This window comes from Miscanthus floridulus, chromosome 6, assembly GCF_019320115.1.
Source record: "Miscanthus floridulus cultivar M001 chromosome 6, ASM1932011v1, whole genome shotgun sequence".
NCBI lineage: Eukaryota > Viridiplantae > Streptophyta > Magnoliopsida > Poales > Poaceae > Miscanthus > Miscanthus floridulus.
Window position 1 is genome coordinate 48,525,580 of NC_089585.1, and position 23,295 is coordinate 48,548,874.

General features: G+C 41.9%; 1 protein-coding gene across 1 annotated transcript; it reads left to right on the forward strand.

The window, feature by feature from the left end:
• The first annotated feature begins 17,286 nt into the window (after positions 1-17,286).
• On the forward strand, positions 17,287-20,168 carry LOC136458232 (exocyst complex component EXO70B1-like). The gene is made up of 3 exons (XM_066458212.1): positions 17,287-17,630; positions 17,743-18,348; positions 19,037-20,168. Exons 1-3 carry the CDS (start codon positions 17,287-17,289, stop codon positions 20,166-20,168), a joined length of 2,082 nt encoding a protein of 693 aa, XP_066314309.1.
• The last annotated feature ends 3,127 nt before the right edge of the window (positions 20,169-23,295 follow it).

Consider the following 23,295-nt stretch of genomic DNA (forward strand, 5'->3'; position numbering starts at 1 on the left):
CATAACCATTTCATACATTGGTCATACATGATTACAAGCATAATTAAGTATATGAGCAACATCACATGTGATAAAGAGAAGGTGAATGAAATGAAACTTCATATGCGCATGCTCATGAATGCTTGGATGATGCTTGTGCTCATGAAATGCAAGTGTCAAATGTAATGCTTAACACTAGGGTGTTATAGCCCCTCCCCCTTATAGAAATCTCGTCCTGAGATTTGCAAGACCTATCATTCTTCATAAAAAGCGGGATAGACCTCACGTAAATACTTCTCCCATTCCCACGTGGCATCTTGTTCACTATCGTTATTCCACACCACCTTGTATAACTTAATGACTTTACTCTAGGTTACTTTTTCCATTTCTTCTAGCATTTGGATCAGTTTCTCTTCATAGGTCAAATCCGATTGGAGCTTAATGTTGGTGGGTGCAATGGCTTCCTCAGGTATGCGAAACCATCTTTTTAACTGAGAAACATGGAAGACATTGAATATAGCACTCATCTTTGGGGGAAGTTGTAACTTGTAGGTGACATTTCCCTTCCATTGAATAATCTAGTATGGCCCTACATATCTAGGCGCAAGCTTCCTTTTTACTCCAAATCCCTACACTCCTTTCATGGGCAAAACCTTTAAGTACACATAGTCTCCCACTTTGAAGGTTAATGGTCTTCTTCTCTTATTAGCATAATTTTTTGCCTAGACTAAGCTGCTTTCATATGCTATTGGATAATGCGTACTTGCTCTTCAGCTTCTATGACAAAGTCAATGCCATAATATCTTCTTTCTCTGGGCTCAATCCAATTCAAGGGAGTTCTACATTTTTTACTGTATAAGGCTTCAAAAGGAGCCATCTTGATGCTCTCTTGATAACTGTTGTTATAGGAAAACTCGACTAAAGGTAGCCATTTCTCCCATGAATCCTTGGAGGATATAACACAAGCTCTCAACATATCTTCCAAGATTTGGTTCACTCGCTTGGTTTGTCTAGAAGTTTATGGATGGTATGCTGAACTTCTGATTAGTTTAGTTCCCAAGGACTGGTGTAAGTGTTCCAAAAAACAAGCTATAAACTATGGTGCCCAATCTAAGATTATGGTCATTGGTACTCCATGTAATCTCATGGTCTAAGAAACGTATAGCTTAGCGTACCTCCTAGTGTGATACCTTGTGTTAAATGGTACAAAATGTGCTGACTTGGTGAGGCGATCTATAATGACCCATATAGAATTGTGACCTGTTTGTGTCTGCGGGAGGCCTATAATAAAGTTCATACTTATTTCCTCCCATTTCCATCCTGGAATGGAGAATGGCTAAAGCTATCCACCAGGTTTCAGATGATATGCCTTCACTTGGCTATAGACATCACACCTAGCAACGTAGGCTACGATTTCCTTCTTCATCTTGGTCCACCAAAAATAGCTTTTCAAATCTTGATACATTTTGCTACTACCTAGATGGATAGACAACTTAGATGGATGAGCTTCATCTAAAATTTGATTTATATGTTCTCGGTCTTTTGGTACCACAAGTCGGTCCTCGAACCACAACACACCTCTTTCATCTAACCTAAAATGTTTGGTTTCTTGTTCTTTCATCTTTCTCTTGATGTGAAACACACCTACATCCATCTTCTGTAGTTCAATGATTTTGCTCTCCAGTGAACAACTAACGGTGATATTGTGCAGCATACCAGGATGTAACAAATTAAATCCATCTTCTAACAAGGCTTCTAAGGTGTTAGAATGAGATTTCTAACTAAGTGCATCTGCTACAATGTTAGCTTTTCCTAGATGGTAGTGCACTTCCAAATTATAGTCCTTGGTCAGCTCTAACCACCTAAGTTGTCACATGTTCAGCTCAGGTTGAGTGAAGATATATTTGAGACTTTTGTGATCAGTGTATATGTGACATACGTTTCTCAGCTAGTAAAGTCTCCAATATCTTCAAAGCGTGGACAACTGTGGCAAGCTCCAAATCATGTGTAGGATAGTTGACTTTATGCTTTCACAATTGTTGGAAAGAGTAGGCAATAACTCTTCCTTCTTGCATGAGCACACAACCCAAACCTATACCTAATGCACCATAGAACACATCAAAAGGCTTCTCAATGTTGGGTTGTGCTAAAATAGGAGCTGTAGTTAATAAGGTCCATAAGGTGTGAAAAGCAGCTTCACATTCCGGCATCCAATTAAACTTCTCATTCTTCTAGAGTAGTCTGGTCATGGGCATAGCTATCTTGGAAAAATCAGGAATGAAACAATGATAGTAGCCTGCTAACCCTAGAAAACTCCAAACTTTATGAACCAAAGTCAGGGTCTTCCAATCCATGATCTCTTGTACTTTAGATGGGTCTACAAAAATTCCATCTTCAGATAAGATGTGATCCAAGAAAGGTACTTTCTTCAACCAGAATTCACATTTGCTAAATTTGGCATATAATTTATGCTCCCTTAATCTGGACAAAACAACTCTCAGATGCTCTGTATGATCTACCTCATTCTCTGAGTAAATCAAGATATCATCGATAAACACGACCATGAACTTGTTGAGCTTAGGCATGAGTACCGAATTCATCAAATACATGAAGTAGGCAGGAGCATTTGTCAGTCCAAAAGACATGACCAAATACTCATATAGGATATACCTAGTGGAGAAAGCTATTTTAGGTACATCCTCTGGCCTAATCTTAATCTGATGATAGCCTGACCTCAAGTCAATCTTAGAGAATACCTTTCTTTTGCTAGTTGATCGAACAGGATATTGATGCAAGGCAAAGGATATTTATTCTTAATGGTCATAGCATTAAGTGGCCTATAATCCACACAAATTCTCAAGGATTTGTCCTTCTTTACAAATAAAGCTAGACAACCCCATAGAGACAAACTAGGTCGAATGAGACCTTTGTCCAACAGTTCTTGTAACTGAATTTTAAGTTTGGCTAACTCATTTGGTGGCATCATATATGGTCTTCTTGAGATAGGTGTCGTACCTAGCACTAACTCGATCTTAAATTCCACATCCCTATCAGGTAGTAAACCCGGCAACTCATCTAGAAATACATCAGGAAAATCACATACTACTGGAATATCGCATAGGGTAGTGGGTTGAATAGCACAAGACAAGTTTTGAAGATCAAAACTTTAGGGAAGTGGTACTAGAAAAGCATTACTCCCCTTTGATTCTCTCAACATAATTGTTCGAGTGGATGTGTCAATGAGAACTCCATGATCACTCATCCATCTCATGCCTAAGATCACATCTATGGCTAATCCGGGAAATACTATCAGATCCATTGTGTACTCCCTCTCTTGTATAGAGATGAGCACACCTCTGACTATTTGATTTGTAGAGATAGTAGCCCCAGCTAAACTTATACTATAACCACCCTTGTCTACCTTAATTATCTTCTGAACATACTTAGATGCAAATGCTTGGCTCATAAATGAATGAGAAGCTCCATAATCAAATAAAATAATGGAGGGATGTTTATTAACAAGGAACATACCAATGGTGACAACTTTTCCTATAGGAATTTCCTCCATGGTTGTATAATGCACGTATCCAGGATGTGCCTTAGGATTTGTCTATTTCTGATTACCCTAGTTTTGATTGCTATTCTTCTTGGGATGGGGACACTCTTTGGCCCAATGGCCCAACTTTGTTCCTTGGTTCTGCTAAGCTTCCCTGGCCTACATTGCCCTTAGGTACAGCAATGGTGAATGCCCTACAAAATGTCTTCTGAGGGTGATTAGCCTGAGCTTTTGGCTAAGGAGGCCTATATTTAGGCGCTGCTGGACGAAATTGTGGCCTAGCTGCCACTAGAGCTCTAGACTAAGATGATCCTAAGGCACCTGCCATAGCAGCTCTCTTGTGACCCTTTGCTGTTGCATGTAAATTACTCTGGTTCTCTTGGGTTAGGGCATCGCTGACAAACTCATTATATGTAGCACATCTCGAGTTGGCCATAGTTTTCATCAGTTTGGTGCCAAGGCCTCTCTTGAAGCTTTCTATCTTCTTTTCCTCATCAAGGAGCAGGTGCAGTTGGTTGTTTAGATAATGCACCTCATGCTGAAGATCAACCACCACATTCTAGGTATGTGCAAGCGGCTAGCGCAAGTCCCTTTCGACACTATCCTACTATGTGGCTAAGGCTTTGGCATTGTTTTGTGCTGCTTCTGCCATGTCGGCATGGTTCTTTGCTTGGATCCACTGGCGTGTAGTAGTGAGTGCCTCAGCACGAGCGGCATCCAGCTGCTCTCGCAGTCCTGCTAGCACTGCCTGATGATCAGCTCTTGCTGTTTGGGCGGCAACACTCTATTGATCGACATGTTCCATCTAAGTGTGGAGTTCTTTCAATGCTACATAAGCTTGATCGGAGTCCCAACGAGCCTCACTTGCTGCCTTTTTGTGCTTATGAACATGCTTCCTCAGCTTACATTGTGCAGCTTCAGCCCTCATGAGCCTATCCATGCAAGTGGTATAGGTCTTCTACCATAAGTCACTAGTGTCCTGACGAGCATAAAACATCTTCATCATGGCAAACATCGCACTCATAGCGGGACTAGAACTATCTGCCCGCTCATCTTGGTCTTGAATCAATGCATTACGGTTGCGCTGTGCCCAAACTGCTGTGGATGGATCCACCCAAGGAAAAGTACTAGTGGCACTACCGATAAGCTCATCCCCGTGTTGCTAACATATCTAGCTCAGCACCTGAAAAGCAACTACCTGGGCACCTTCCCAAGGAGTTTTTCCTTTAGATTCTACCTTCCACTTCTGCCATAGTGGTGCTTGGGTATGAGCTAGTATGGTTGGCTGCACCTTGTACCATGGTTGTCCCTCTAGGTACACCTCACTCTAGGAATAGCGAGGCGGTTCAGTATATCCCGCATAATGCAGGACTCTCCAAAGTAGGGCAAGGGTACCAAACATTTTTAGGAAAGTCTCACTCCCAGCTGATGCTGCCATCTGTTCCAACAAAATGGTGCAACTCTCATGAGAACAACATTATAATAGAAAAGTGTTACTTAACCGAATAAGAGACTTATAAGGGGAGTAACAATGCAAGTGTGTAATGAATGATTGATCGTACGTCCTCACAAACTTAGAAAAATTAAACTTGTAATGACATACACGGTGGCATACATGCATTCTCTCATATATAACATAGCTAGTTGGGCTACAAGTTTCTCTATTAGTGTACCTGCACAAGAATTTCATTTTAGCCCAACCCCACAAGTATATATGCAGAAATAAAAATCTAGGCTCTAGGTTGCATGCTAAATACTTCCATATATATACCCATATATATATACTTCTGTATCAAAGCTACCTGAAAGTAAATACATCCCATACATACATATACAGTCGTATCAAAGCTAACCCGATACCTTCATATATATATGAGACATATATATACTTTAGTATCAAAGCTAACTCTCCCCATTAGATTGCACGCTCACATCTTGCGGTCATGCCACTATGATGATGAGTGCCATCTTACCTTGGGTGTAGAGGCATTTGATCTATATATTACCACTCAAGTGAATGGCATCTATACAATAGCATGTCATATGGACGACGAAAATAAAAACCCCCAAGTTAGTACTTAATTAGCCACCTAAAATCCTTAACTGGGCTTAAAGGAAGTGATCACTAGCACACTTTAGATTTAAACTTTAGGTTTAAACACCTATATATATATAAATATATATATATATATATTAGTTGCCAAAACTGGTTTTGGAGGAACAAAAACCTTTGTTTTAAATACACATGTGGCAATTAATGTTGAATCTTGCTCTTATGCCAGCTATGATAGGACCGTCCAATTTATAAGAGCACAAGTACAACGGTAGCCCGCAAGCGATCACACTATCATACTTGAGCCCATATAAACCCAGTAGTCCATCGAGTATCACAAAAGGTCTCGATACAACCAAGATTGTACATGATTCAACATACATGTCACACATTACATAAAGTTCATAAATACAGTTCCGTACATCAGAGTACGATTAAAAGTTATTACAAACCAAGTTCAGGTAAAATAGTAGCGGGAGCAAATAGAGTTTGAAACCACATCTCCATCACTGTTCAAATAAGGTACCAGCTCATGATCATAATTCCACAAAAGCATAAGAGAGGGATTAACGAGAAACGCCTTGCCCAGGGCCCTACTCCTCCTCCACAGTGGGACAGAAGTAGTTCTTACAGTAGCCCTGATACATCGTATTATCTGCAACAATGGGAAATAAACCCTGAGTACAAGAAGGTACTCAGCTAAACTTACCCATCATAAACCAAAAATAAAGTGATTCCAAGGATCATGCAAGACTTTATAAGTGGAGTTAACTTGACAACATTTGCATAAAAAGCAACTAATTTAGTTGTGCATATATAATTTAGTCGTCAAGTTATTATAGCTATTTATTTCTAGATTGGCGACTAACCTGTGTCAAACATGTGGTATGTCATTTAGTAGCATAACAATAATAACCATAGCCGGTGTAGTAATTCCATGTTCTTCATAATCATCTATCCATAATACACTTACTACGATGTTGGGGCTAGTCAAGTTTCTCACTATCTGGGAGAGACGGTGATTCGAATCGATTTCAACCTGCTGAGAATTTATTCCTAACACAAACCCAAGCAGACCAGATCAACAGTCACCTTTGGTACAACTCAGGTCCATATTTCGTGGGTTCGATCAGCGCCACACAATCAGGGATGACCAACTGCTAGGACATTTAGGCCTAGCCTGCCCTTGGGCTCACGTCTGGCTCCCCGCACATCCTTACTACCATCCAGAGTGCGCACTCTTACAGAATGGGGCCCGGTCTAAGTTAAGCTACTTGGCTTCATAGTTGAAATGAGTTATCCAGCTAGTTAAGTGAGAGGCATGCGTTCAATCTTGACAAAAGTGCCAACAACGGTACGGTCCTTAATCGGCATAGACGAAATCACATGAGTCAACCTAGGCATAGACTCTGCCCAGCCTCTAGTTACATTACCCCATGGTTCTATTCCACGATAGCAAATATAGTCAACCATGCTTCGGTATCCACCTATATCTCGCAGGTGATAGGAAGTCACCCGACTTCTACTAGTCTAAGCATGGCTAAGCATATATTCAATCCTATACCTACATAGGGTTAAAGATATATATATATCTGAACAAGGTGGTGCTATGCATCAAGTGTTTCCAATCAACTCTTATAACCTAATGCATCAAACATAAAAGACTCAAGTGATATTTTGTAAAACATGAGAGACTTAGAATGCTCTGGGGCTTGCCTTTGATAAAGGAAGTTGGTCTATGATCCGAGCACTCGGGTAAGTCTTCAAGAGTTTCATCCTCTCCTTCTAGAGCTACGGCCTGAGGTGCCTCCTGTTGTTCCTCCGGCTCTTCTTTGAACTCCAACAGAGTTATCCCTTCGGACGATCCTATATGCATGAGCATGAAATAAGATATCATGGATGCATATATAATGACATGTATGATATTATATGGTGTGATGAAATGCATCCTCATAAGTGTTCTCAATAGCATTGCATTAAGGTGATAACAACATAAATTTTCTTTTACTAAGTAGGTGCATATCTCTTCTCTAATTACTAAACAAACACTTTATGTAGATCATTATCTGGACTGCAAGACAGTAGCCACTTGTTTTGACTATAACTAGAGTTATACACATCTAAATAATATGGTTGTGGACTTTATGGAAAGTTTATGAAATTTCCTAAAACTTTCTTTTAGTTATCTTAATGTGATTCAATAGTTATCTAGGTCAAACAATTCAATCTTTTAGATTTGTCCAGAGAGAAAGCATTTCTAACAGCAGACTTCTAATAGCCATAATTCCTAAACCATAAGGCCTATGACTATGAAAATTTAACACAAGGTAGATAAGTAAGTTATCTAGAACTTTATTATTAACAAGTTTTATAAAAAGGATCATTATCATCATGGAATCATCACCGTAATAGAAACTACGCATACAGCCATCTAGTTGAATTATAAACCAATAATTAACTAGTTGCCTACAAACAAATACTTCTAATCCTAACTAATAACATCAACAGATTATATGCATCACAAACACCACAGAAAATATCATGGTTAAGCCTAACTAATTTATTTATATTCCTTTATTAATTTCCTTAGATAATAAGGTGATTTACAGGATAAATATTTTAGTGCTCAATAAATTCAGAGAAAATTGCAGTAGCTTACATATGATCCTATTAGTTTATTGTACAAATTTCATGCCATTTGGATTAGTATAGCTACCTCTACCAAAAATGATAAGTTACATATGTTTATTTTAGCAAAAATAGTTTAGCATAGTGAAAAGTGTCAAGCAACAGATTTAATATTTTTTTTACTTTCCTCCTAGCATGATAATATTGTGTAAAAATTTATATGATCATATGTTATGTATTTTTACCCTAATTAATTTCACTAGAATCTAGCAATTAATTAAGATTAAATAGGAACACAATATTTCAAGTATGTTTACTGTAGGTTTAATATTTTTACTAGCTAGAGCATGTCAACACAAGACCAGTAAAATTGGAATTATAGTTTTATCACTTTCCTAGCTCAAGTTATGCATTTTACAAGATATAAACTACTTTAAAAGCCCTTATCTTGCTCAATTTAATTCTCCTTGAAAAATACCCTAAATAGTATATTTAATATTTTTATCAAATAGTACACTTCAAGATGAACCGGGAGCTATAGCTAGGTGCACCCGATCTATACACCCACGGTGGCTGATAGCAGGTGCCCGTGGTCAACTCGGCCCCATGCGCTAGTGAGACAGAGCATAGCACCAGCTTGACCGGCGGAAAGCTCACCAACAGCGAGGTCACCACCGATGTGTTCCCTTACTCATTCCACATCTACAGGTGCCCTCGGTTGGCTCAGAGGGTCATCAGAGCTAGCTCTATGGCGGCCATGACGGACAGTGGTGCTGCACGGTGGCGCACCAGCCATCTCTAGCCACAGCAAGCTCGGACGGGCTCGACTACACTTCTACTAGGATCTAGCGGAGACCTAAGGTTAGGTTAGGGCGATGGTGGAGCGGCGATGAAGCTTGGCTGCGTGCATGGCATGGCGGCGGTGAGAGCGTGGCGGTGAGCAGCCGTGTTCCAGCACTGACACGCCAGCATTGGCTCGACAGCCAACGGCGTGAGCTAGACATGACCCTATGCTAACCCTAACGAAAGAAAGGCATGAGCGAGACTGCTCAGTGGAGCACGGCCATGGCGAGAGCAATCTCGGCGGTGCTCCGGTGATGGCCGCGATGACGGCGACATGAACCACATCCTCACCTGAGCTCGGATGGCGGCAAAGGTGAGTCGGCTGGGTGGAGTTGGGTGCGGCAGAGCTGTGGGTGCGAGGAAACGAACAATGGCACGGCGGTAGTGGCATGCGAGCTCAACGGCAATGATGTCGGCGCTGCAATTTCGCTCAAGCACGGCGAGAGCGAGAGAGAGGCAGAGCGAGGCGAGTGAGAGCAAGTGAGGAGGGAGGGCACATCGCTGCTGTTTTGCTGCCCACATCGGCCTGACTGGTGGGACCATCGCCGGCATACGACCACCAGGTGGCGCCCGCAGCCTACGCGCGGTCAGCCATGACTGCCGGCGTCGAAATCGGCTAAGTGTCGATTTAGTTGACTGAACTCGTGATCTTTGAGCCCCTAAATCTCCTAATCCATAGTGAATTTGTGAAAACTTCATTAATACGAAGTGTAGAGCTATATGAGTACTACAAGATTGCTTAAAGGAGTTTTGTCTAAATCGCAATGGTTTTTAAACTACAATGCTCCAAAGTAGGCTACATTGAAACTAAAATTCAGTTAAAGACAGCGAAATTTCAAGTTTTAAAAATAGCATTTTGTTGATACTTGTGAGCTCTAGTATACCATGTTAGACACTAATTTAGCTCATGACCCTTAAATAAAGTTTGTTACCCATGATGTGAACTACAACTTTTGTTTAGGTCACACAGCTATGCAAACACTCTAAGCTAATGTTCAACTTTGGTCAAACTAGCATCATGAAAATGACATTTCCAAGTAAACCAACACTTAGGAGCAAAATTGGTTCATGTCATGAATACAAAAATTATTCCATTTACCATCCTAGATGTGTCTAAGGTGTTTTCATGACCTAACAACCATTTCATACATTGGTCATACATGATTACAAGCATAATTAAGTATATGAGCAACATCGCATGTGATAAAGAGAAGGTGAATGAAATAAAACTTCATATGCTCAAGCTCATGAATGCTTGATGATGCTTGTGCTCATGAAATGCAAGTGTCAAATGTAATGCTTAACACTAGGGTGTTACAAGAGTGGACTAGTGGAGGGAGCCAGAGAGTGGAGGGAGGAAGGGTGGAGTCGCGAGAGTCGAGACTCGCTCGGCTGCGGGCGCCGCTGAGAGAGAGATGGCTGAGAGAGAGAGAGCAAGTGGAGGAGAAGAAAACCCTAAGTCCTGAATATATAGTGGGCTAGTTATTTACCGAGATGGTTATGTTACAATGCCCGCCTCGATTAATACTTATTAACGGGGACGATTATTTTACAATGCTCACCTCGGTTAATGTATTAACCGAGGCGGTTGCTGGCCCAACTGCCCTGCCTCGAATAACTGAGGCGGGCAACCGGGCCGCCCGCCTCCGAGGCTACTTTGAAAACGTTGTGTAAAAGATTTTGTGTATGTAGTAGTGTTTGTAAGTCTAGGATCTCGATTACACACTGTATGGTGGTTGGATCAAAGATCAAAGCACGATGAACACACGTGTTTGACTCGGCAACTGCCCGGAGGTCTCCCGGGTGACAGTGCCCTTTTTCACTCACAAATGTTCAAAATACAATATACCTAACCAGCTTACAATATGATAACTCGACTCCTCGAACTATCAGCTACATATATTAGCCATCTCACACACACCCATTAGCTAAACAAACCGCTACACGTGGATACAAGACTCGGAAAACACACTCTGCAGAAACCGCCTAGTCATGGACGCGGTCACCGCAACTGCAGCTCCGCTCTGGCGTCCTTCAGTTCGAATTCTCACCTTCCCACCCAACTGACTCGCTCCTCTCCTGCTCGGTGTCTTCTTCATCAGTGTTGGCAGGATTACGCCAACAGTGTCACCCTTATTATTGTTAGTTTGTGGTTACTGCCATGTGATGATTGAGGCAGCAGTGATAGGTGCCTTCATTTGCCGAGTGAATAGCTTTTCCTGAATTTTCTAGATCCTAGATTTACGAACCAGTTGTGATAAGCATTCACTGTTGGCTCCAGCACAACTAACAGTAATGATCCGACAGGAATTCCATGTTCTGGCATATGTAGCTTTATTCCTATGTTGATAAGATATCTAGTCACTACTGGAATCTCGCATTTTTCTGTGGGTGATAAATTTTTCTGTGCGTTATTTTTGGTACGCACAGAAAAATTACGATTTTTCTGTCGGTTCCAAAATATCCCGATAGAAAAATACTAAAACCCACAAAAAAATCGCATAATTTTTCTGTGCGTGACAATACACACACGGAAAAAATAAACACCCACAGAAAAATACAATTTATTCTGGCGGTTCTTTAAAAACACACAGAAAAAATATGTACACGCACAGAAAAAATCATAACCCTAACCCGCCGGCCGCCGCGCCCCCAAACACCCTCTCACGCACGCACTAGACCGTGCCCCCTCCCTCACTCTCTCCTTTCAGCGCGCCCCTCCCTCTACGACTCAGCGCCGCGCCGCGCCCCTCCCCTCCCCTCCCCGAGCAGCGCCGCCACTCCCTCTCCTCCCTCTCCCTCTTCATCGATGCGGCGGGCGCGGCCCATCTCCTTCACCCCCGGATCTGGCCAAATCCATGGCGAGCGCGCCCCCAGGCGGTTGGATCCGCCGCCGACCGAGCCGATCTGCGCCCTCCCCCTCCTTCTCCCCCGCCGGCTCCCCTTCCCTCCCCCTTCTTCCCCGGCGGGTGCCCCTCCCCTCCCCCTTCTTCACCCGGCCGGATCTAGCCCTCCCTCTCCTGGATCCAGCCGGCGACGGGGCGTGGCGGTGGCCTCTTATCCTCCCGAGCACAGCCCTCATGGCGTGCGCGCCCTCCTGAGCATGGTGGATCTAGAGCCCCTTCTCAGCCCGATGTCCAGATCTACAGCTCCAAGCGCAACCACATCAGGTCACTTGCAGCTCTGAGTGCAGCCTCCTTCCAGTGGCCGAGGTGAGCCCTTTGCCAACGACAAGCACCCACAACACAAGCCAGGTATGCATGTTCCTTCTCTTCCCTTTTGTGCAAATTTGAGAACGAACCCTAATTTAAACTATTTGGTTATGTGTATTCAGAACAGATCTGATCTAATCCCATGTGTATGCCGTAGGATGTGGATTGAATTTTGTTAATATAACTAGTACTGATTTTTTTTTACCAGAGCAATACATGTAAGATTACTCTGTTATGCTTAAGGAAGATGAAAGTGACATGTAAGATTACTCTGTGCACTTTATTTTTGCTCTTAGTTGATGTTCATGCTGTTTTGTCTTCTCTATTTTAAGTGCCTACTAGGTGCAATATTAAATTATTTTTGTAGTCAACAATCTATAGGCAACAGATAGAGCACACTATGTGATTGTAGTCAACAAAGATGGTATTGGTGAACCCAGCCAGACATACTAGGCATTCAGGGAATTTGCCAATATGAGATGACCCAAATGATTTAAGTGAACAGCTCTATCTTGAGTTGGTAGTTGCTATCAGACACTATCTTGAGTTGGTAGCATCTGAATTTAATATGCGCCGCGATCCGGCGCGGCTTGGGGGCACAAGCATGTTGGCACAAGCAGCAGTCTGACCACTAGAAATGTTTGTACTTATTTCAGTTTGTGGGTTGGTGATTCCAGTGCCTTTAAGTGCCAGTAAGGATAAGACCTATGAATTTATATGATGACTAGCAGTAGTAACATTTGTATATTTAGTAAAAAGTTAATATTTCTATGTCATGTCTGGTTGTGTTAGAATTAAATTAAAAAGAGATCTAGTGAGATTGATATGTGGTTCGTAGTAGAATTGAAAATACAGTTGCGTATATGTTGCTTGCGTCTAAAAATTCAGACCATGCATTAGCAGTTACTCTGTCTACAGATTGAAACAATGTCTTATTTCTTAGCAATAATTTGGATATTTTTGTGAAAGCGCTGACTAGTATAGCACCTCATGTATGTTACTACATATTGAATTGCTTCTACAGATTGACACATTCAAAAATATTTCAGCTTTAGGGGACTGAAATTGGGGGTGCATCCTGCAGCTTAGAGATGCTATGAAAACAGTATCTTGAATATCTTGCATGTATCAACCTAATCAATCATTTTGATATGTGATATTTGCGAAGCTGAGATGATATGGAACCCTAGTCTCGTGCCGCGCTGCTCTCCCCTTCCCTAACTATGCCTTGTGACTTTTTTTGTTTTGTACTACTCTTGAGTGGCTGTGATGAATCAAGTTTCCATTAGAGAACTTCTGCACTTTAGCACCTTATGAGCTGGTACTTGGGATATTTTGTTTTGTTTGCTGCTTAACTATGATGGCTTGTACCAGTACAAGCAACCAGTTCTGTGGCCAGTTCAATTCCCATTAGAGAGAGAATTAAATTAAGCTCCAGCTGAATTTAAGTTGCAGTTGTAAGGCTGATAATGGGTAAATCTGAGCCATTTCTCGAGTTCTTTTGCTCTTGATAATGGGTAAATTTCTGGAGATGGTCACTGTCTTGTGGTATTTCTTCTGTGAAATTTTGGCTGGAACTTTTGTCTTCTTCCGTTTGTAAGTGCTTGGCTGCTCCTCCCATTGACAGTTGCTTTATCTCAATGCCTTGTAGTAAATATGATGGCAACTGCTTTCAGAAATCTAAGCATTTGTCGCCTAGATTTTGCACATGATGATGCCTAGTCCAATTTACAAACTGAGCAAAGTGCCTTGGTCGATGATGTTTACTTAACCCTAGGCGCTGGAGGAGCACCCTATGGTGTGGTAGCCGCGTCTTGCTTAAGTCCATAGCTCTGATTCTAGATCTAGTGAGGGTTCTTTGTGCTGAAGCATCTAGAATTTGACACTGATGTTCAATCTCTTGATATGACTGTGATGTTCAAACTCTTAATATCTATTTGGCCAATGATGCAACATGAAAAATAAACTCTGAGGTGGCTGCAATTTATTTTTTGTGCATTCTGTATGATTCTCATGACTGTCATCAAACCATGGGACATGATCTTAGTTTTCTTCTATCTGTTTTTTTTTTTTTTGCCTTGGCAGCCACCTATGATTGAGTATCTGAAAATTGTACCAACATATCGTTAAGCTGAGGCCTCACTTACTTTGCCAATGATGATATCATATTAAGCATGCCAAGAACTGATGACCTTGAGCTTGTGTTGAGGTACTGGAACTTTGTTTCTTACTCTGTTTGTTTCTTATGCTCCAAGCTCAAGGTCAACCGAGGAGCAACTGATATCTGAGGCCAATGTGTTGAATACTACATCATTTGATCACCATCTTATTATTGGTATTTTGTGTACGTGGGCTACATGCCATGCGCTCGTGACCTGTTTTTTTTCTTCTTATTATTATTTTGAGATATCATCACTACTATGTGCTAGTATATAACTGATCTGTGCTAGTATATAACTGATCTATTTCTTTGCACTGTCTTATTATTATTTTGATCTACAGATTTTTTTAGACATCTTTCTCATATAAGAAAACTTGCCCATTCTACCATGTTAGCTTTCTGTTATTGCATTCATGTGACAAACCACTCAAGATTACTCAACTTCTCACACGGAATATTATGGGTTCAACTTCTAGAAGAATGTTCTTCTCCTCTATTGTTAGTTCAAACCGTTGTCTTGGTGGAGGTGGACCCCTCTCATCCGGTCTCCTTGGGGTCTCCCAGGATTGTTTCTTTGGCTGCTCCAGTTACCAGATTTGGCACTCTATCCATCTGCTTTCCTTCTGGTCCTTGTTACCAGATTTGGCACCCTATCTCCATATATTTTCTGGGTCGACTGTTTCTGAGAGTTTATTTTGTGCCTAGAGCCATCGAATCCAAATCCAATACGTCCTTCTATGATCCTTCCAGTTCGTTTCATTGTTTCGGATTTTTTTTTTTCAACTTGGTGAGTACTGAGTAACTATCTACTAGTAGCAGCTAAGTCTAGTTTACTAGTACTTTGTTTTTTTGAGGTTCGGCTACTGATCAAAGCAGCTTGGAGTGATAAAAGTACTGAGGTTAGTGTCCACTGGTTCCGAGTTCCGACGGCCTGGCAGTTGAAACCGAGATATTTTGAATCATGTACATGTCGCTGTCGTCACTCGTGAGACAACTCTAGTCACTTTTGTTATGCTACTAATAATATATGGTACCAATAATATATGCAGTATATCTATAAACATCTATGTTTGACAGCTTGCATGTGTATATGATTCAGGGCTTAACAGTGCTGTTTACTACAGCAATTGTATTTTACAACAATTCAGAAGACAAGTTGTAGCATCACATGAATAATGGAGAGAGTTTCTTTTGATTAGTAGGCAGAGTTTTTGTCACTATTTGCAGTAATAATCAATGGTGTAATGTGCTTTGATGTTAATGTGTTCAGGCTAAGAGTGTCCTAGTCTTTGAAGTTTGAACTTACCTATAGAAGCACGCTAACGTGGTGAGCCTGTAGAAATCGTTTTCTTTAATCATCTCTCTACATTTTTTCACTTGAACTGTTTTGCATGAGTTTATTAGTAGCACTACCTTCCTGACATTTGAAATGATGACACCATAATCTTTGGGGTCACAAATAAATTGAGGAACTTGTTCAAAAGAAATGATCTCCTGTCATGATTGTTTTATCTTCTTTGCTTCGGCATGCTCAAATCTCTCTGTACACTTATATCTTTGCATCCCTTCTATAATTTCCTGTTCTATTTTCTGCAGTGCATTCAACTTCAAGCCCAGCACCTCCATTCTTGATTAACAGATGGTGATGGAGTGCTGAGTGACAGTTTCTTTCACAGCAGCAGTTAATTCTTTGACTCTTTCATTTGCTAGCGGGTCCATCAGTAATGCTTCGTTTCTTTTATATGATAGCAGGTCCCTTTGAGTACTGTATTTGTGTATTATTTGAATGAAATCTTGTTGGTCATGCACAGAAATTACTGTATGGAAAATATATATTTTAATATTCTGTTGCTACTGTTTTAAAATATTTTTTTTTGTGCGTTTAACTCTTTTTTTCTGTGAGGCTGGCTACACAGAAAATTTTTTTTTATCTGGGCGAAATGAATTTTTCTGTGAGTTCACCTGGACCGACAGAAAAAAAAAACGTGTTTTTCTGTGCGTTTATTTCTTTTTTCTGTGTGGATTAACACACAGAAAAATTAGTTTTAATCTGGGCGAAAACAATTTTTCTGTGCGTGTGAGATCCACAGAAAAATTGTTTCTGACGGTGAACCCACAGAAAAATTTGATTTTTCTGTCATTATATTTCTGTGGGTATTTTTCTGAGGGTACATCGTCAGAAAAATATTTTTCTGACGGTATTCGTATTTTTCTATGTGTTTTCGCACACACAGAAAAAAACGAGATTCCAGTAGTGAGTGTAAAGGAACCATTATTTTTTAGCGAGTAAAAAAAGATATATCTTCCTACTAAACATCTTCCTTGCACCATCAAATATTTTGCCGTACCTTCTTGGCAAATATGGATCCTATGCACACATACATATTGGCCATGCAAATGGAAGTTTCGCGGAATACGCCTTATAATTAAGGCCTTGACTATTTAAAGCTCAGAGTCTAAGACTAGTTAGATAGAGAGCTTCCCGTGATCCCGTCATGCGTTTTCCTAACACCGCATAAAATCAACGCCGCTCTGAATATTTTGATGGAGCTAGCGCAGTTTCTTCTTAACTATGATTGGAGGCTCGCCCACTGTGACGTTTTCGTGTCACTGTTACTTGTTGTAAACATCGGCATTTTAGCCCGGTAATGCGTCGCTGAATCCGCCTCGTCAGCTAGCGCTCAGCGTCGACTTAAACAATAATGGAACAACGGAAGCCAAATCTTGCACATCCACTGATTATATAAGTATGGATCGGAGGTAGACAATGTAGCCTAGTAATAAGTAGACTAGCTGCTCCTAGCAAGAGACGTTTCACTGTTTGATCGGCCGGATCGATCCCGAGGTTGGCATCATGCCAAGAGAGCCGTGGCAACGTGCCCACGGGCACGGCAGCCTTGGTCCGCGCCACCACCGTTCCACGTCGGGCCTGCGTCGCGGGTTGTTCCGGCCACGCGAGGGCGAGGAGGATGGCGGGGAGAGTCACCGAGATGATCGCGTCCGGGGAGGGCGGCTTGGCCTCACCGCGGGCTCCCAGTTCCCCAGCGACATGGAGGGCCGTGTCCATGGGGGCTATCCTTCTCGCCGGTACTACCTCCCCGCCGCCGGTGATTCTTGTGTTCGTGGAGGCTATCCAGCTTCTACCCGGTACCTCACCGTCGGTGACTCGTCCCGGCCATCAATGGCATCGCGCGCAAGGTTATTCTTTCTATATATAAATATAACCAGCGCACTCAAGTTTGGAGAGAAACGGATATATTTGCCAACCATTCAACCAAGTATATATTTGTATATGTATATATATGTGCAGGGAGAAAGCTGATAGCTTAGAGCGTGAGCTTCACAGCATCGAGAGATCCATCGTCATCCCGATATGCCTGAACCCCGAGTCCAGGGAGTTCTTCCCAGACAGGGACAGGGGCACCGCGCAGCGCCTCGACAGGTACCTCGCTGCTGCGAAGCGGCTGGAGCGGCTGGACACGTCAGGGGACATCGATCAGCGCAAGAAGAGCCTCCTCGAGACGGTCATGTCCTGCCTCGCGGACGAGTTCTGCCACCTCAAGGTCTGGAGGCTGGACGACGCTACGGCGAGGGATCACTCGCCGGCCTCCCTCTGGGATTCCGCCAGGCGCAGCCGCAGTGGTTCCCAGGACTCTGCCCGGATGATGAGCTCCTCGTCCTCTGCGTCCTTCACCACCGGCAGCGGCGGCACAAGCGATGCGAGCTATGGCTCGTACCACAGGGGCCTAGGTGAAGAACCGTCGGTCCAAAGTCACAGCACGTTCGCCGCTGGAATGATTTATGTCGACCGTAGGTCATTGTCGATCCTCCGTGATATTGCGAGCGTCATGGTTGGGAGCGGATATGAATATATTCTACGAGGAGCTTTTGATCGACACGGCGCTCAACTTGCAAGGTAATTAATGTGTGCCTGGGTGTCGCTTGATCTCACTCCAGTTTAATTTGATGTTCTACATATTTCTTGAAACCTCAACTAATTAATTAATATTTCTAACTACTCGGAAAGCTGAAGTAAGGGGGAAATGAACCTTAAAAAAAGGTAAAGCAATGATATGGATGCAGAAACCATCTCCTGGAAAGATTCCGAGCTGGAATGGTTAGCTAATTTGTATATGCTTGATTAAGCTGGAATAATTCCTAGCCCCATTCCAAGATAACCGAACAAGGCCTAAAGTGTTTCCGTCACGGTCAGACAAAATAATATCTTCCTTTTTTGTATACTTTGTCCAAAGAAAATTTTCATGTGCGGCAGTTCGTTGCACTTTCAAGAAGAGCGATTGGTCGTGCGCGGAGTAGAAGCAAACATGGCAGAGTTGTTTGGAGGGTGCAGTGAGTATTTAGTTTGGAGAAGCAAGAACTAATGAGGAGGAAGGTTGGGAGAATTCCAACTTAACATGGGAGCAAACAATTTACTACCGAAAGGCAGTTTGTTTGTCTCGTAGATGATACTGTATATAGATAAGGACATGTTAGTGGTAATCAGGTTCCTTGAGACAAGCCTACCAAATTCGATATATAGATAATACCATGTTACTAAGAGTCTGATACTGACAATTAACCTTGTTTTCACCTATATCCAACAGGTACATTGAAATACTTGACATTGACAACATTTTTGGATATCAAATGGAAGAATCAAGAGAAATTCTACTGAAAGTCTGGACATCCGCAGTGCACATTATCATTAGTTTTCTGAATGAGATGCAAAGACAATTGGATGCACATGATTTTGGTTCCTTCGATAAAATCAAGGAGGAATATTTCTTGGCAATTGCAAAGGTAACTGTCATGAAGTTGCTTGACTCAGCTAATTATATCAGTTTTCAGGTGGACCCACCAACTGACCAGTCATGCAAGAACAGTTATGGGGCAGCTAAACGTAACCTATCCAAAATGGTAGATGTTGTGATGGTGTACCAAGCACTGGATCATGGTTTGCCAACAATCTTATCACTGCTTTCAGGGAAAACTAAGGAGCTCGTTGTTGCAGAGGGTGAAGAGCTTATCAAGAGACTGTCAGATATGTTTGCCAAATTATCTGATGAACTAAACAATACTGTCAGATCACAATATTTGTTCATCACTGATACTGGTGTCCATCGTTTTACGAAGCATGTCATGGATCATATACGATTGCTAGTTCAACATAAGAGGACAATCTATCCAATGCTAGAGGGTGGTCTAGAATCATTTGGTGAACTGGTGACGCGGCTGATCTGGTCTTTGGAGTTCATGTTGAACGTGAATTCCAGGAGTTTGCAACTACAAGGGCAGGAGCAGATATTCCTTTTAAACAATGTGCACTTCATGCTCGAGGAAGCCGAGAAGAATAGAGAGTTGGTACTGATCCTAAGAGAAAACTGGTTCTTACGGTGCCAGGACCAAATCGACCAGTTCATTGCAGGCTATGTGGACGTGTCTTGGACACCGGTTATGTCCTCACTTGAGAGGAAAACCCGGTTCTCGGTAATATTGTGGCCTCATCAGTTGTTATGCAAGTTCACTTCAGCTTTTGAGGTGACTTGCAGTGCGCACAAGCATTGGAAAGTTGCTGATCCACTGATGCGGCACAAGTTGCGCGAAGCAATCTCTCACAAGGTTCTCCCATCATTGTACCGAATGCATGTGGAGTGTGACTCAGAGAAGATGAACAAGTCTGCGAGGTACAGCATCGAGCAAATAGAGTCTCAGCTGCTGGAATTGTTTGAGGGGTGAAGCAATTGATAATGCTTAAATTAAGGAATTTTGGATGCTGATGCATGTTCGAATATTTGGTTTTTCGGGTTTAGTTTAATCCAGAGAGTATGTACATAAATAGGTAAACTTGGTTAGGTAGCAAAATTACATGGCACGAGCATAAACTGGGCATGGATATCACATCACTACACATGAATCAATCTAGCTACTATACTTTGATAACAGAAACAATAGAGGATTAGACATGAGCAATAATGTAGACATGCAGGAAACGAATCTACACATGAATATATCTACTATGCTTGATAATAATAATAACAAAAACAAATGAGGATTAAACACAGGCAGTCCAGACATGCATCAAACGAATCGGCATATCAATAAATCTACTATGCTCGATGACAGGAATAAAGGGATGAAAACAGACAGAAACGGGCGGAAAAAGTCCTCTCCGGTTTCTGTTTCTATATTTTTAGCGGAAACGGGATCGGGTTCGGAGAAAAAAAAACGGAATTAAAAATGGATGGGGATATAAGAAATAAGGAAACACACAAAGATGGATGAAGAACCGAAAAATTAAATTAGAATAACATGATCAAAATTTTCAAGTATACATGAACAAAGTCACAAAATAGTATACATGTATGAAGTTATCGGTCCAATATTCACTAGCATGCCATGTGTTAATATGTTAACATGCATAATTTGTGATTAGTAGGTTTACGAACATAACAATTTCTAGATATATCTCACATAGATTGAAAATGGGATGAAAAAGGGAATAAATACGGGTCAATTCCGGATAAAAATGGGATTCCACGGAAACGGGCGGAAAAACCTAATAGAGACGGGGACCCCGATCTTTCGTCAGGTAATAATAACTATCGTTGTGGCGGAGAATGACATACCGATCCGGCTTCAAATCGAAAGATCGAACCCTGCAATCTTAGCACCACAGCTCCTCTGGTTATCAACCGAGTCACGGACCAGGTTGACCTCATCAAGAAGGCTAATCTCTGCCTGCACAACGATAGTAATGCTGAATTATAGTCCAAAGTACTTTCTCGTTGCTGGTCTAAAGTGTTGCAAGTATCAGGAGTGTGACAAAAGTATAGTGGATAGCAAGATGATAGGTGTGAGAAAAATAAGTATGGTGGATGGAGACAGCAACACAAAAAAGGAACCAGACAACACACACTAACACAGCTCACTTTGGTCTTCTCTATGTGCTCCTCTAGATATTGTTTCTATTTTGTCCCTCTCTTTTTTTCTATTTTTTGGGCTGTCGTTGTTTTTTGGGAAATTTCAACTTTTTATTTTATTTTTTTGATATTTTTCCTTTACTTAGGAGCACAAAAGAAGTAACCACAGAAAATATGAGCTCAAACAAGTGAAAGACGTGGCCTGTGGAATTTTCAGAAAACTGGATCAAAATCGACAAAAGCCTTGTGACCACGAAAAGAGGATCTTGTGACCATTTTTTGACCAATCTAAAAATCTCCGACCCCAACAAAGCGGGGATGGACGGATCCAAAAAAAATTCTAATCGATTTGCATATATGGAACGTCAAAAACAGAGTTCATATGCGAAAACTAGACCAGTTTTAAGAATTGGCTCTGAATTAGAGGACAAAACGGGAACAATGTGTGCAAAATTGGTCACAGCAGCCAAGATTTGATGGAAACGATGGGGAAAAACACACGAACTGGACTCTAACACGACCTAACCAGCAACAAGACCTTGACCAGGACACAAACTCAACACGACGAACTCTGAAACCGAAATATACAAAGGCTATGGCGCGGAAGGTTCTAGGACAGGAAAAACGAGTATGGCACTGGACTACGGGACGAATGCGAAACACTCAAACTAGGGAATAAATATGATTTTCTTTTCTTTATGCATAAAAGTATATTTATTACTTCTACCATGCTGTGTAGCATCATTATCATGTTCCCAAGGACGACCCAATAAAAGTGAACAAGCTTGCATAGGTACCACATCACAATCAACAGAATCAGCATAAGAACCAATAAAAAATGAAACTCTATAAGTTTGTGTTACCTTTGCTTTATCAGAATCATTTAGCCACTGAATATGGTATGGACGTGGGTGTGGGCGTGTGGTCAAGCCAAGCTTCTTGACCAAATAAGAACTCACCGAATTGTTGCAGCTATCTCCATCAATAATGACACGTGCTCGACGGTCGCTGATGACGAAGAAAATCTGAAACAAGTTATGGCGTTGTAGCTTCTCAGGTTGCTGGACTTGTGAGCTGAGCACCCGCTGTACAATGATGCTCCTATATGACGTCGTGGCCTCGTCACCAAGAACTTCGCTGTCGTCCTCATCTGCATCTTGGTCTTCTTCATCTTCAATGTCAAAGGTGCTGATGTAACCATCTTCTATAGCAATATATGCCCGCTGACTTGGGCAGTCCTTCTGTACATGGCCATTGCCATGGCAGCGGTGGCACTGAATACCCGAAGTGCATCCCGTCGATGCAACGAATGAGGAACTCTTGGTAGGCACCTGCAAAGAATTTTAATCTGAATCTGAAGGTCGTGTGGGAGGTGCCTTAGGTGTACCAGAAACTCCAGAGGCTATTGGTCGCTTGCTCGCTGGAGGAGGCAGCCGAAAGGTGGTTGGCTTGGTCAGCCCCGATGATGGTGCCGAGCGTGGCGTGTATGTGATGCTGACCTTGCTCTTGCCCTGCTGTTCACGCCCCTGCAATTCCTTTTCTGCAAGCATAGCAAACTGAAACAACTGGTTGACAGTGTTAAATTCTTTATAATCAACAATGTCCTGAATCTCATGCCTCAAACCCGAATAAAAACGACAAATGGCATCTTCGTTTCCCTCCACAACACTACAGCGCATCAATCCCTTTTGGAGCTCACCATAGTAATCCTGTACAGATTTATCTCCTTGTTCTAAACGCATCAATTTCTTTCGTAAATCTCTATGATAAGGAGGAACAAAATAATCACGCATAGCTACCTTAAGTTCTTCCCATGTACCAGGTAAAGCATCCTGTGTACCTAGCCCATTCCACCAAATAATGGCAAAATCCTTAAACTCACTATTAGCTTGACGAACTCTATGATGCTCAGGCACAAGGTGGGCACTAAACTTTTGTTCTAC